This window comes from Pteropus alecto, unplaced genomic scaffold, assembly GCF_000325575.1.
Source record: "Pteropus alecto unplaced genomic scaffold, ASM32557v1 scaffold23, whole genome shotgun sequence".
Lineage (NCBI taxonomy): Eukaryota > Metazoa > Chordata > Mammalia > Chiroptera > Pteropodidae > Pteropus > Pteropus alecto.
In genome coordinates, this window is record NW_006435837.1 from 2146620 (window position 1) to 2160857 (window position 14238).

General features: G+C 32.5%; 1 protein-coding gene across 6 annotated transcripts in view; it reads right to left on the bottom strand.

The window, feature by feature from the left end:
* CNKSR2 (connector enhancer of kinase suppressor of Ras 2) overlaps positions 1-14238 on the bottom strand; it is a 265996-nt gene that overhangs the window by 118290 nt on the left and 133468 nt on the right. For all 6 annotated transcript variants that reach the window (XM_006911616.2, XM_006911617.2, XM_025046618.1 and 3 more), the window contains exon 8: positions 13083-13151. In XM_006911616.2, coding sequence (XP_006911678.1) covers positions 13083-13151 — 69 coding nt within the window. The remainder of the gene's footprint in view (positions 1-13082; positions 13152-14238) is intronic.

A 14238-nucleotide genomic window follows, 5' to 3' on the forward strand; every position in this document is an offset into this window, starting at 1 on the left:
AACAATTGATCCCATTTATTGGATTGTACCATGTTCTATTCACAGGCAAATATGACATGGTCCTAGAGCTCTAGGAAAAACGATTACCAGCTCTGGTTCTGTGATATTCTAACATATCTTCAGCCATATAATGAAATGTAGTGAATTCTTGAAATTAATTTATTTCACTTTAACAGTTATGGAGATAATTATGGTTGACAGATTATAGGGGGATATAACTAAATGGTATGATAAAGTGAGGGAAGTATGTATGATACAACTTCAAGAAATTTGGGAGTCCCCTTGTTAGGGGTCAAATGTAATGGTGTATGTATATTGAAATTGGTAAAATATATCAATGCATGTTAACCATTTTTCGAGATTAGTTTTCCATTTTCTCATTTAAATTTCTGGCTACAGTTTTAAAATATTAGGCATGATACACCTGAATTAGTAACCATGTTAAGATGTATGAAAAATAATTTGGGAAATAATTGTAAAATATTCTTTACATTCGCTGCAATGAAAGACTTTTTGTACTGGGAGATAGAGGAAGCTTTGAATGCAAAAGGGACACTAATGTAGGCATACAATCCACTAATATGGGAAAGAATTAAATAAATTTTTTAAGAGATAATGGTTATGGATACATATGAAGAAAAACATTTTAATAATCAAAGACCTCCATAAAGGAACTGGCTGTCTTGTGAAGTAGTGAATTCAACAGCAAAAAAAGATGTTTCAATATTCTTGCACGGGCCAAATGATTAAATTTCCAAAGTCACAATTCATTCTAACTCTAATACACAGAATGGGTAGGAAAATGTAAATAGATGATAGGACAACAGATTAGCTTGAGTAAATAAACGTGGTCCTGGTACATCTCTGATTACTTGTCCTCTATTGTTTCTTCTTCCTCACAACCAATAAATGTAGGCATTTCCTGTAGGCTAAGCATCAGACCCCTTTCTAATATTTTATGTGGTCTTCTTAACAATAATCTTTTCTCTTCCCAGAGCTTCTACTAACAACTTTCTGTATATGATTCCAAATCTTTCTAACTATCCTTGCTTCCTAATAAAAACTCAAATGATGTATTTCCTACAGTTCAGTTCATTCATACTAATAGCTTACTGGATAAAGTACCAATAATTCACTATGCTAGATTCTTCATATCTATATTACATTCCTTTTATTTTTGTGTGTTTTTTTTTCATTCTTACAACAGCCCTATAAAGTAAACTATTAAACTCATTTTACATGTGAAGAAACTGAAGCAAAAAAGAGATTAACTCTTCTTGGCTAAGAATACAAATACAGTAAGTGTTAAAGCCAGAATTCACATTCAAGTCTGTTTGATTCTAAAGCATAAGGCATTATGACAGCGAGCATCCTCCCCTAAATATCCCATTGGTAGTTCAAATGAATCTAACACTTTAAAAATCAAACTCATTATCCCTACTCTCATTCAACAGCAACAAGAAAAAGTTCCCCATTACCCTCTCAAATTTGGAGTTTGGACTCACCTATGACCATCTCCCTCTTCCCTTCTTTTAAATCCACGTGTCCTAAAGAATAGATCCTAGTAGCTAATGCCTCTTCTCACTGTCTTAGTTCTCGGGTATCTAATTGCTAGACCTACAACAGAGTGCTAACTGGTCTTTCTGAATCTAGTCTTTTGCAGCTCCAAAATACCACTGTAGTGTAAATGTTCTTCCCTTCAAAACCTTTGAAAAGCTCTCCAAAGGCCCAGCTAAAGAATCAATTCCTCAAATAGGTCCTTCATCAATATGGCCATAGCAGCTTCCTATTACTTCTCTTTAATGTGGTTCTCAAACTTCAGCATGTTAGAATCACGTAGAAGGCTTGTTAAAACACAGATTGCTGTTTCAACCTCCAGGGTTTTTGATCCAGTAGATCTGAGGTGGGGCCCTATAATTTGCATTTTTTTTACATGTTCCTAAGTGATGCTGATACTACTGGTCTGTGAATCATATTTTGAGAACTGCCATACTAGATGATGAACTTCTTAAAAGCAGTAACTCGCCCATGTCTAGTATATTTTAGGTGTTTAATATGTTTTTAAGATTAGATAATATAATTTATAAAAGCAGTAAGTACTTTGTGCCTTCCATAAAGTATGGATACAATGGTGCATGCAGTACAGTCTGCGCCTCATTACTGAGCAGAGGGGAGAGATGAGTGGGTAAATAAACACTTTCAATAAAGTAGGAGAAGTAATTCAAAAGGGTGCAATGGGAGCCCCTAACAGGATCATCTAAACAATCCTTGAGTGTTCAGGGAAGGTTTCATATTAGTCTAAATTGAATATCTTAGGGGCTGGACAGGAGAAGTGGATGTGGAGGATGAGAGAGTGAAGAAAGCCATGAGACAAAGCATCACTAGTTTGAGCAACTTTCAGTAGTTCAGTATGGGTGGAAGAGTTGGTGGAGTAAGTATATGTTCTCCTCAAACACTGGGCTTTTTTCCCTTGGCCATGTCTTTGCTAAAGCACTCTTCTTTCTAATTGCAATTTTTCGCCCACCTATAAAGTCTTATTCATAATGGCTCACATTAAATACAATATACATCACAAAGCCTCTTACAGGTAGAACCATATTTTCCCCGTGTGAATCTCATAGAACACTTCTTGGATCCTTCTAGTGGCATTGTTTTTCACACACTGCTTCTTATAAAAGTCGTATGCTTTTCCTTACGGCCCCCGCCAACTCCTCTCTACTTACCCTCACAAAACTGGATTTTGAGGGTTTTTTTTCCTTTTTCTTTTATGTTAGTTTCGGTACAATGGTTAGGCATTTATACAATTTCTGAAGTGATCCCCCCGATTAGACTAGTATCCATCTGGCACTATACATAACTATTGCGGTAATATTGACTATATTTCCTATTTTTTAAGAATTAAAAACTGAGTCTTGTCTGGATAAACCTGTAATCAATAAGGGGCATTAAAAATGGTACACACATTATTTGTTAATAACTTGAGTACTGAGATGATATCGTGACATGAGAATGTAAATGTTTCAGAGATAATAAAGAGTCTTCAAACTCCAATGGGAGATTAGTTTTGTATGTAAAACCAAGACGTAGCATTAAAATTTTCTCTAAATGTAATGTACTTGATACTAAAGCTATATTGTTCTTTATTCCAAATTACAAAACAAACTTTCTTATAAACATTTGAAAAAAATAGTATTTATATCTTGAATACTCAAGACCTAAAGTCATAGTGATGCGATTATAATTCTATAACAGTAGATATAGTTTGTATGTCATAGAAAGATTCTGCTTTTTCATACACATTATATAAACATTGTTAAGGTTCCCGCCCCACTCGCCAGAAAAATAGTTTGCAGTGGCTGTAAGTAGTCCAAGTTTCTATTTCTCAATATTTTAACAGAATATTTCATTCACATTAAGTTCATGGGCTGGAATGATCCCTTAAAAACCACCATACGCATCTTACACAAAATGTCTTATTAGCTATAATGTTTTTTTACATATGCTGAACTACTAGCATTATCTTCCTTATTGTCCATGGTAGCAAGGGTTTGTGTCTCTAAGTAGTGGCAAGTCATATCACTTACTAGTTTATATAGAATCCCCAACAGGTACATTGAAATGTATTTTATGTACAACACAACGGCATTTAAATTTCTCAAGAAAGTCTTTAAGGTATCCCAAGTGTTAAAAGGCAGAGAAGTTCTAAAATAAATGAACAAACAAAATGAAAACAGACTCATAGATACAGAGAACAAAATGGTGATTGCCAGATGGGATTGGGGCTAGGGGGCTGGGTGAAAGGGGTGAAGGGTTAAGAAGCACAAATTGGTAGTTACAAAACAGTCATGGGGGTATAGAGTGCAGCATGGAGAATATGGTCAATGATACTGTGGTGACTGTGTAGTGTTGGGTGAGTGTTGGACTGGTCGGGGGTGGGAGAGTCACTTCATAAATTGTACAGATGTCTGGCCACTATGCTGTACACCTGAAACTAATATAAAATAATATTGGATGTCAATTCTAATTAAAACATTTTTTTTTGAAAAGCAGAGGGGTTCTGCTTTCTTGTGGATGGGGCATGTAACTGTTTTTATCAGGATGAAGCAGACACCAGAGGTTCCTAGATGAAAGGCAACATAAGTGGGCAGGTCCTTGAAAATGAGTTGTCTGGATTAGGTGCACAAGAGGCTTTGGGGTTGGTGCTAAAGAGATGAGACTTCCTTTCTTCTAGATACATAGAGGGAAGAAGTTGTCTGTGACCTCTTTAGGACTTTCCCTAGCCTATCTGATTTCCAAACAACAGTTGGTAATTATTTGACCAACATATGAAAAGACTCCCTACTCTATGGTCCCAAGTAGTCAGAGTTACAAATAGGCATAAATATGCCTATTTGTATTTGGAGTTATAAGAAAGCACCTCTATACCTAAAGGCAGGAAGATAGGCCATTTAAAAAATATTTTCAAAGTTATTATCCTTCACAAGACAAAGTAACAATTCCTTAACATTTACACACGCTCCTGTGCATTCACACTCTTACTCATAGGCTGTTGTGTATAAATGATACCTCTTCACAAAGGAAGTTCCAGAGATTTGAGTTGTGCCTATATGAATGTCTGATGATATGAGTCACGCTATACCCAAATGCCCTTCTGCTCTTTGTAAAAGCACTGAAGAGACTTAATTCAATAAACCACTCATCACAGTGCGACTGATGGCACTGTTTTTGCCAAAGTTTTTGGTCCTGAGATATTTATTAGTGTTCTGTTCCTTTGTATTATTAAAAAGTTATTGAAGTATCTAATAAATTCAACATTTGATGCCACTTCAGCAAAACGAGCTATGTGGAGGAAATGTCAGGCAGTTATAAACATTTCTGAAGTAATGAATTTTGATATACAATATCTTTCAAAGATCCTAGAACTACTAAATCTTGAGTACCAATCTACAAACTTCACCTTCACCTAAATTTTTTTTTCCCACGAAATACTAATAAGAAATTCTTATAATATTGACCTACAGTTTATTTGGAGATATCCTAATTTTGCTCTTCCGCAATCATTTGTTTAATGAATAGAACTAATTACCCATGGTTCAAATATAAAGGAATATAAGCTGAAAGGTACACATTTGGTTAAGTAAATATATGCAAAAAAAAGTGATTTTAAATTCCAGCATAAAGTAATTTAAACAGGTAATTCGGAGTATTCAGAAATGTCCCAACATGTATCTATTTTAAATAAAACCTTAGAATTGATATTTTTACAAACATGACTAGAAGAGATTATCTTGGGAGAAGATAAAAGGAACAAGCACTTGAAAAAAAGAAATATGGAAATTAAAAGTTTTATTTTCATTAAGAAAAAAATTCCATACTTTTACATCTTTATTCATTGAAGCACTCTTCATTTCACATGGTCCTTAACTTTAAAAGGCACTGATCCAGTGAAATAAGACTACAATTAAGGCATTTTTAAGGCATTTTTTAAGGCACTTGTTTTTTATGTAGCTTAATTTTACAGTAAAACCTGGACCATGTTGAGCTACTCACAATTTGAATTTACATGTTTTAGTAATTAATATTTTCATGTGAATTTCACAGTCACATATATAATGTATGTGGATATTACATTTAAAAAGAAAGCACAGAGAACATATTTTCTCACTGCTAAATATGGATAGGGAGTCTAAGAGAGAAAGTGAACTTGAGCACTACAAGAAGCTAGTACTTTTCCCCCACCTGTTGCATACCATCTTCCTGAAGTCTTTTTCTCCATAACCAAGAACTTCTGAGGGCTAAATCAGAATTTCTTTATTGACTCATGAGGAAGTTCATGGGAGAAAGAAAATAATAATCATAATTTTTTGCTTTAAGTTTTATGGATCACCCATATAGTTTTCACCAAACGTGATATATTTCCATATCCTGTTATGTGCATTATCTCCAGTTACCTATAACTTATAGTAAGTGCAACCTTTGTATCACTGATGTCTCTACTTCAGTGTCAAGCTGATTCAAAAACTATGGGTAAAGTTTAGCATCTTCAACACACAGCTCTCTTTCACTTTCTTCCATTTCACTATGGCATTTGATAATGTTGCAGTCTCTGAAGGCCAAAGGTCTATTTTGAGGGCTTTATGGTTTACATTTGTATATGCTATGGAAAACTGAATTGAAGCAAATTTTATTCTTATTTCATCATCATTCATGGGGTTCTTTAATTTCTTCGAAACATAAAATTATGTGAGTCTGAAAGCCTCCGCTAAGGGGTCCATGGAGGAAGAACACATCAGAGTGAAAGGCTGTGGGAGTGAATCTTTGAGTACACCACAGAACCTCACTCTCCCCAAAAATCAATAACACATTTTAAAAGAACCCTAATAATACAGGTTTGTGTTTCCATATATTTGGAAATCATTACATTTCAGCTATTCCTTCCTATATTTCATTTATGTTCTTCTTGCAAAGATATTGGAAATACGTGTATTTTAAAATAAAAAGAAGAGTCCTAGTTCCCAAAGCTAAGGAATGAAACAAAGGATTGTTATCTAAAAATCTATAGTTCTTATTTTTTTAATTAAGTTTATTGGTATAACATTGGTTAATACAATTATATAATTTTCAGGTGTACATTATAATTTGATATCTATATATTCTATTGTGTGATTACCACCCAAAGTCCAGTTTCCTTCAGCTACCATATATTTAATCCTCTTTACCCACTTCCCTACCCCCTCCTCCCCTACCCCCTTCCCTCTGGTAATCACTAGTCTATAGTCCATGTCCATGAGTCTCTGTTTGTTTGCCTATTAATAAGAATTCTGGGAAAGAATAAAGAAAACATAGATATATATGTGAAAAAAAACCCCATGCTTAAATGTAATTTAGGAATCCAAATGAAAGAAGTACTTAAAAAATAACCAAAATCCTAAAATTCAAAAAGCATCATGCTTAAAAATTTACAACTTTGCTATGAAAATTTTTATGTCATTTACTGGTATACATTTAACAAATATGTGTTTATTTGAAAATATTAGCAAATACTGCAATAAAAGTCATATTTATCAAAACAAAACCAAAGTATGTATATATATGCATATAGATAGATAAATAAACAGCATTCTAAATCTTTATTAATAAAAAAAAATTAGTTTAAGAACTTCCATAATGGCTGTAAATACTTTTCACTGTAGAAGTTATCTTTAGAAATCGTTTTACCAGAAATCCAACAATTCAGACAAAAAAAGGTAATTCAATGTCCGCTCTAAATAGGGCCATAATGAACTTTCTCTGCCATTTGTCTCATTAAAAAAAAAACAATCCTTTATTGCCTAGTATTAGGATAAGAAGATGAGAGGGAATGTAAAACTAATCAGTGACTACATAAACTTTCAGCCACCATGCTAATCAGAATGTTAATTTAGTGGATGAAATCTATATTTGAATCCTAGGGCTAAATAACATAAAAAGAATTTAAGATTATTAACAATTTAAGATTTCACTTGAATTTACTATTTTATGGTGCTCTAATATGTTTCCCTTTCATGCAAAAATTTTTTATATTCATCAGCCAGCTAAATGTTTTCTATTAATTCCCCCATCACCAGGACAGAAAGTAAACTAGGCAATAGTGACTGGCTGACCTTTGCCTTTTTGATAGTGGGTAGAAAAAGGGCTTCGGTTATTGACATTGACTTGTAAATGAGTTGTACACTTAATAAGCCAGAGTAGGTAAGAACATCAGCCAATAGACACATTTTAAACATACAAAATAATCACTTATAAGGACATCTTTTAAAGTTCCATGTAAAATAACCAGATCATATTAACTGTATGCTGACATTGAAAGCTGTAGCCTAATAATAAAAATAAATTAGAGTAACCATTTTTAAAAGCAATTACTCTTTTCCTGGTGAAGCTAGTAAGACTTTCGCAATAAGAAAGAAACAAATCAGGATGCAGAGATCTGCAGAGGAAATAAATTGGTTAATAGGAAGTTACCATTATTAAGGCATCATACGACCTAATCTCCTTTATATAAGGACTTTATATAAATTTTAGTTTTATAACAGAATAATAATTAAATATTATATTGGATAATAAAGTAATGAATTGATTTCTCTAGGCAAAATAAAATGTATTGTTTATATCAATATATAGCACTTCAAAACCAGTTTCTACACATTCTCATATCTCCAATGTTCAATGTAAAATAAAAAAAAATCTATGATCATCTCAAACTACCCACTATATAAGATAGAATCTGGAATAAAATATTACTATTAGTAACTAAAACCTATGATGCATTGTTTCCTTTAATTTTTGGTAAATGTCTCTTCGTGATTTTTCTTCCCTTCCAAAAGAGGACAATTTACTTGCTCTCTTTTACAATGCCAATTCCTTAGAATCCCAACAAAGTTATTTTAGGATATTATCATAACCACTTATTAAGCAATACGTTAAACACCATGTTAATATGGTTAATCTCTGTACTCCAATAACATCTTGTGTTTACAGGAATAAGATGTGAGGTACATCAGAGATATTGCCATTTGAGATCTCAGTTTTCAATATTTTAGAAAATTACAAGATAAATACTTTCTTCTTTCAGAAACGAGAACAGAAAAAAAATAGTCGAGAATAAAAAGAACTGGAGAGAAATAGTCAAGCGAGAAGAGATGAAGATAGTAAGAAAATAGAAAATGAAATTAGAGGAAAAAAATCTAAAAAATAAAGACAACAATTTAGTAAATTAAAAAAAGAGAAAGCACATCTGATGTTAGCCAATATCGTGGTATTGATTCCACTCAATCAGTGGCTCCTTCCCGCTGAAGTCCAGGAGCAGGGTGTGAGCCTGAGAGGGAAGGGGAAAGCTGGGCTTTAATGGGTCACCACGCTCTCCATCCATTCTGATTATGCTGTCATCCCTTTTAAACAACACTCTACTGTTCTTATGTTGAAGGAACAAGAGAGTGAAGATAGCATCAAAAAGGAGAGACTAGAAGTAAGAAAAAGAGAATTAAGGGAGACGCTTCTGAGGATTACGTAAATGAAGTTAGAATGACCTTTCCAGATGACTCAATAGTCCTTTAATTTGTTTCTCCCTCTCCCCATCACCTTCAAGTCCTGTTCAACAATATCTAGCATTTGAGGAGGGGAGGACAGAACCTGCTAGCTTATAGTACCCATCTTCCATTTCTCACTAATCAATACCCTACATCCTATTTGCTGCAGTCTATCTTCTTTTTGACTATCCCAACCTAGTTATTTTCCATTCCAGTAGCCTTTATAGACATCTATCAAAACATTTCTTGACAGAATGTAGTCACCAAGTTCCAGAAGACCTTCCAAAGCAATAGTGAATATGTTTTAATATTTACACAAAATAAAAGGAAATTTTTCCAAATGCTGGATTCAACCATCACATATCCCACTCTTTTCAACTGATATTCCTAAGAAGAAAATATCTATTTTTAGAATGGATAGAATTTTTAGAACACTCATATACCAAAATTAGTAATAACATGAAATTTAACAAATTCATTAGGAATATGCCCAAATAGATGACTATAAATAGTCTCATCAGCTAAAAAAAAAAAAAAAGGTGTTAAAAGTGCATCATGAGGGCAGAGTTGCTGATTTGAACTATGCCGAGGTATCTCCCAGAGAGAGGGATGTAGTGGCAGATGAAGTGCAAAAAATCTTGGGAGATTGAAGCAGCCTTTGAGGAGTTGGATCTTCACTGGCGGGGAAGACATGCAATAGGACTCAGTCTGCTTTGCTTGGATGTTCATGATTTTTTCTTCTTCCTACCTGGCAGCCACAGTTTCTCAGCCACAGAAGTATGTTCATTTGAAAAGCTTAAAAGCCACTTATAATAAAAAAATATAGCAACATGAAAAAGGACATAAAACTTCTAGTTTCATTTCAAATAAGAAAGTATACCTTTTTGAAAAAGAGCGAACTCGAAACATACACATCTAATTGGAAATCTTGAAGATACACCATACTAGCAATTTCAAAAAATAGTATTTGAATTCATCTGTGATTCACTCAACTTTCTCAGATTCTTAGGGAAAAAATTCAAATTGCTTTTCTATGTATTTTAAAATAATAATAGTTATCAGATTTTATATTGTACATTACTACCTGTAGCAGTAGGAAATTTTAGAATTATAGAAAAATACTGACTGGACTAATTAACATTTAAAATATAAGACTGAACATTTTTCTTTTCATTATTGAGTCTAAATTGTTATAGAATAATATCGACAATATCTCACTATTCTGGTCAACTAATTACTGAATTAAAATACTCAATACATATTTCAACTGTATTAGGCCATGCTTTAATTGTAATTATTATATCATAACCAACCTTTAATGTCCCTGGCAATGAATGTAGGAATAGAAGGGGAAATCGCAGATTACAAATAATTTATACTTGTTTCAACTAATTTATCTACCTACCAAATCTTTCATAGTAACAAAACTCAGAAAATTTCCATTTCACCATCTCTGCATATTGTCCAGTAAGAAATTAAAAGCACTGTACAGACCACATTGCAGGCTACAGCAAGAAAAAGAGGGCAGAGCAGCCTGCATTTTATGAAATGCACCATTCTTGCACAAATATGCCTCTCACTTGAACACAAAGAAGATCTGGTAATTGATCATATTACTAAGGAAGGCTACTTTTCATGGAATTCAACCTATTATCCTGTCAGAGAATGTCTCTATTATCGTCCAAAATCAATTTGTAGGTTCTAGTAACAGTCTGCCACGAAATAGGACTTCAATTGGACCAACTGTTGTAGCACGTAAAAAAGGGAGGAAGGGAGGTTGGAAGTTGTTTTTTATTCAGCTCCTAATGTATATCTGGCATTGTGATAGGTGTTTGAAACATCTTATTTATCCAAAAGAAAGGAGTAAGGAAGTGACAGTAAAGTTAAATTTCAACTCCATTTCTAATTTTAGTTTAGCCGATTCACTACCCCAGTTATGTAATTTATTTCTTCCTTTCTTTTTCTCTTACCCTTGGCCTCACTCAATTTCTCATTGAATCCTGAGATTTACTTACATGATTGTTAGAATTCTTCCCCTTTTGTTTGATAGTTTTATAATTTGAGTTTTGGAAGGGAGTATAACAAAACTGAAGTAAGAGCATGGGCCTTAGAGTCAGAGAGCTTTGAGTTATGGATGAGTTAAATAATCATTCCGAGTCTCAATTTCCACATATACCTTCTTTGTAGGATTATTGTAAGGAGTAAATGACATAAAATAAGTAAAGTGCTTAATATGGTGTTCGGCACACTGTAAGAGCTCAGTAACTTTGGCTATGGTTATTAATATTATAAAAAGGTAAACCAATGCTTAAAAAGTTACCATGACTCAATGACATAAATCAATTTCAGAGCAAAAACTGGAAGCAAGTTTCCCCAACCATTATTCTGTGTAGTTTTCAATATTTTAGAATAGTCTTGTGATGTAAGGATGTATTTACACATTCTCACAGTATTTAATCAGCACCAATCTATATAGATTTTATTAGTTCACTTGTAGTCTCTATAAAGACCTTCATCTTCATTTGATAAACACCAGAATCTTAGCTCCACAAAGAGTAGCCTTTAAAATGTTTTAGTTTTCATTAGGGGCTAATTTCTATCCTCTTAGAATTGACCAACTGGAAACTGGTCCAATTATCCAACAGGTGTTATGTTTGTTAAGGTCACATTGGAGAAATGGAGGCAACATGAACATTAGAAGAGAGAGAAGCTGCCTGTCAACTGAAGCAGCTGCTTTAACCCACTGCCCAAATCCTCATCCTAGGGGACAAGAAACTTTAATCAGGACAACCACTTTATATAGTTTCTAGTAATGAGAACTTTCTCATCATCAAAACTGTCATAGTGTGAAAAGGCTTCATCAATTAGCAACATTCCGCATTAATTCCTATTAACCTTACGCCCACATGTTTAATTTTTTAAACTTTCATTAACTTTTATTCACTTAGATAATGAACTCACTGAAGGAACATTGTAAGTTTAATTATTAGTGTTCAGGAGCCTCTCCAAAATATCACAAACTTCTCAGTTTATTCAAAGCAAAAATTAAAATGGCTTCTGCCTGAAGATCAGAATCACTGAGAAAGATCAGACTTTTCATGCAAGTTGTCTTACCCCTAAACTACGGCCTTTCTTTTTAATCACTCTGAAGAGTTACCAAGCTACAAGTAGAATATTTATCAAAATAAAAGCATTTTTTCAAATGAGGATTATCATATTAATAATCAGATTATTTTAACTTCATTTTTTTAGACAATACATTTATTTTGGCAGAGATAGAACAAAGTGAATCAACTGAGACAGAAAATAGACCAAAACAAAGATCATATGATGTACATTTTCTAAATCTAAAATTAAGAAAAATAGTCCTTGAAAATCTACCATAGGCACAGAATGCCTATGTCATTCTTAGCTTAGAAAGGGATTCGTGAGGTTCATAAAACAAGAAAATTTTATGAACTTATTTAGTTAAGTGCAATAGTTTTAAAACCAACACTGTAGTCCTCTTTTGGGAAATGAAGAGGTAATTCAACTATTAAAGTTTTAAAAAATGTTTAGGTCGACATTTAAAATAAATCAATCTACCAGACACTATCAGTGTTAAAGTAGATGAATGAATGTATGCTGTTACAAAATATATCAACTAGGTAATTCAATAATTTGTAAAATAAAACTTAAAAGTCATACAAAAAAGGTCAATTTTGTATGCATCATCACTTTAATTTATATTCCAGAATTAGTATCCCAAATCATGGGATATATAATATTATTCTACACCTGTTCATATAGAAATGCATATCTAACCTCAGCCACCACCAATATTTTCTCATGTTATTTTAAAACTATGCCTTATATTCTATTAAATAATTAAGAAGAAAAGTTATTTGGTTATTTTTCAAAAGGTTACTTAACTATTTTATACACAAACAGGCATTTTATTTCCTTGGTATCTTTATAAAACTTTAGCAAATCTTTATATTAGTTCCTCCCACTGACTCGTAAGGTAATTATACATACCACAGTCTGATGATTGACTTGGATCACTTCATCGCCAGCATGGATTTTTTTGCACCGATCTGCAGGTGACTAAATTTAACATAAAGGAAATGATAAAGAACATAAATTTTATCAGCCATTTCCTCTCTCTGAAACACTACAATAAATTCACCTCTTTAAATTAGAGCGATGATTTAATTACAATCTTCAAGGAATTAAGCTAACAAAAAAGGTTACTAGTATTTAACATACTGTTTGTATTCTAGGTATAACTAATGACAGAAAGTAGAAATGCAAAACAACATATAGATATTATAAAAGACCAAAATGTTTCTGAGAACATTAAAGGAAAATGATAATTGATATTACCCTTTGCAAACTTTATGCAGACAACCCTATTAGGTTCTACTGGGCAAGTGGTTCAAAAATACAATTTAAAACATTATTTTTTTTTACCTTGAACCTTTCTATTTGATACAAATAATTCACATTAACCTCAGCCAATAAGTATTTTCAAGCACATGCTTATAATCAATATAAAAGCTCTGTCAACTAGTGATTAAGTTCCTAATTCATTTCATCATTAATACCATCAATTCTGAATAACTGAGGAAAGTAAATTAAAAGATGAACGGCCATTAGTTTAAGTTACATTATGTAACATTCTCTCTCTAAATGTCTAATTATAAGAACATCTTATTTCTTATGCTTCTTATTTCTTATGTTTCATACAGTGTAATATGTTGGCAAACAAAACCACACTAAATAAATGAAAATGAAATTTCCAAAGGAGGTAACAATTTTACCACTTTTTCCTTTATTCTCATAGGAGATTAAAAAACAACAACAACAAACAAACAAGCAAAATAAAACTTTGGGAAATTAATGTTGACAAGTTTTATGAAGTCTTTAGAAAACTAAAATGAGGTTAAAGATAGACATTTTATAATATTGTAGGTATGGGTAATGAATTTAAAATACTATTCTTTATTTTTCTTCTAGTGACTACTGATTATTGATCACACACATTATTATACACTTTAATGGTAATGCATATGGACTTTTGAATATATAGAAAATGTTTTAATGAAAATATATTTCTGTATTTATATATGTGTGTTAATTTATCTATCAAATACAACTACAAATACTGTAATATTTATTCATTAGTATCTAT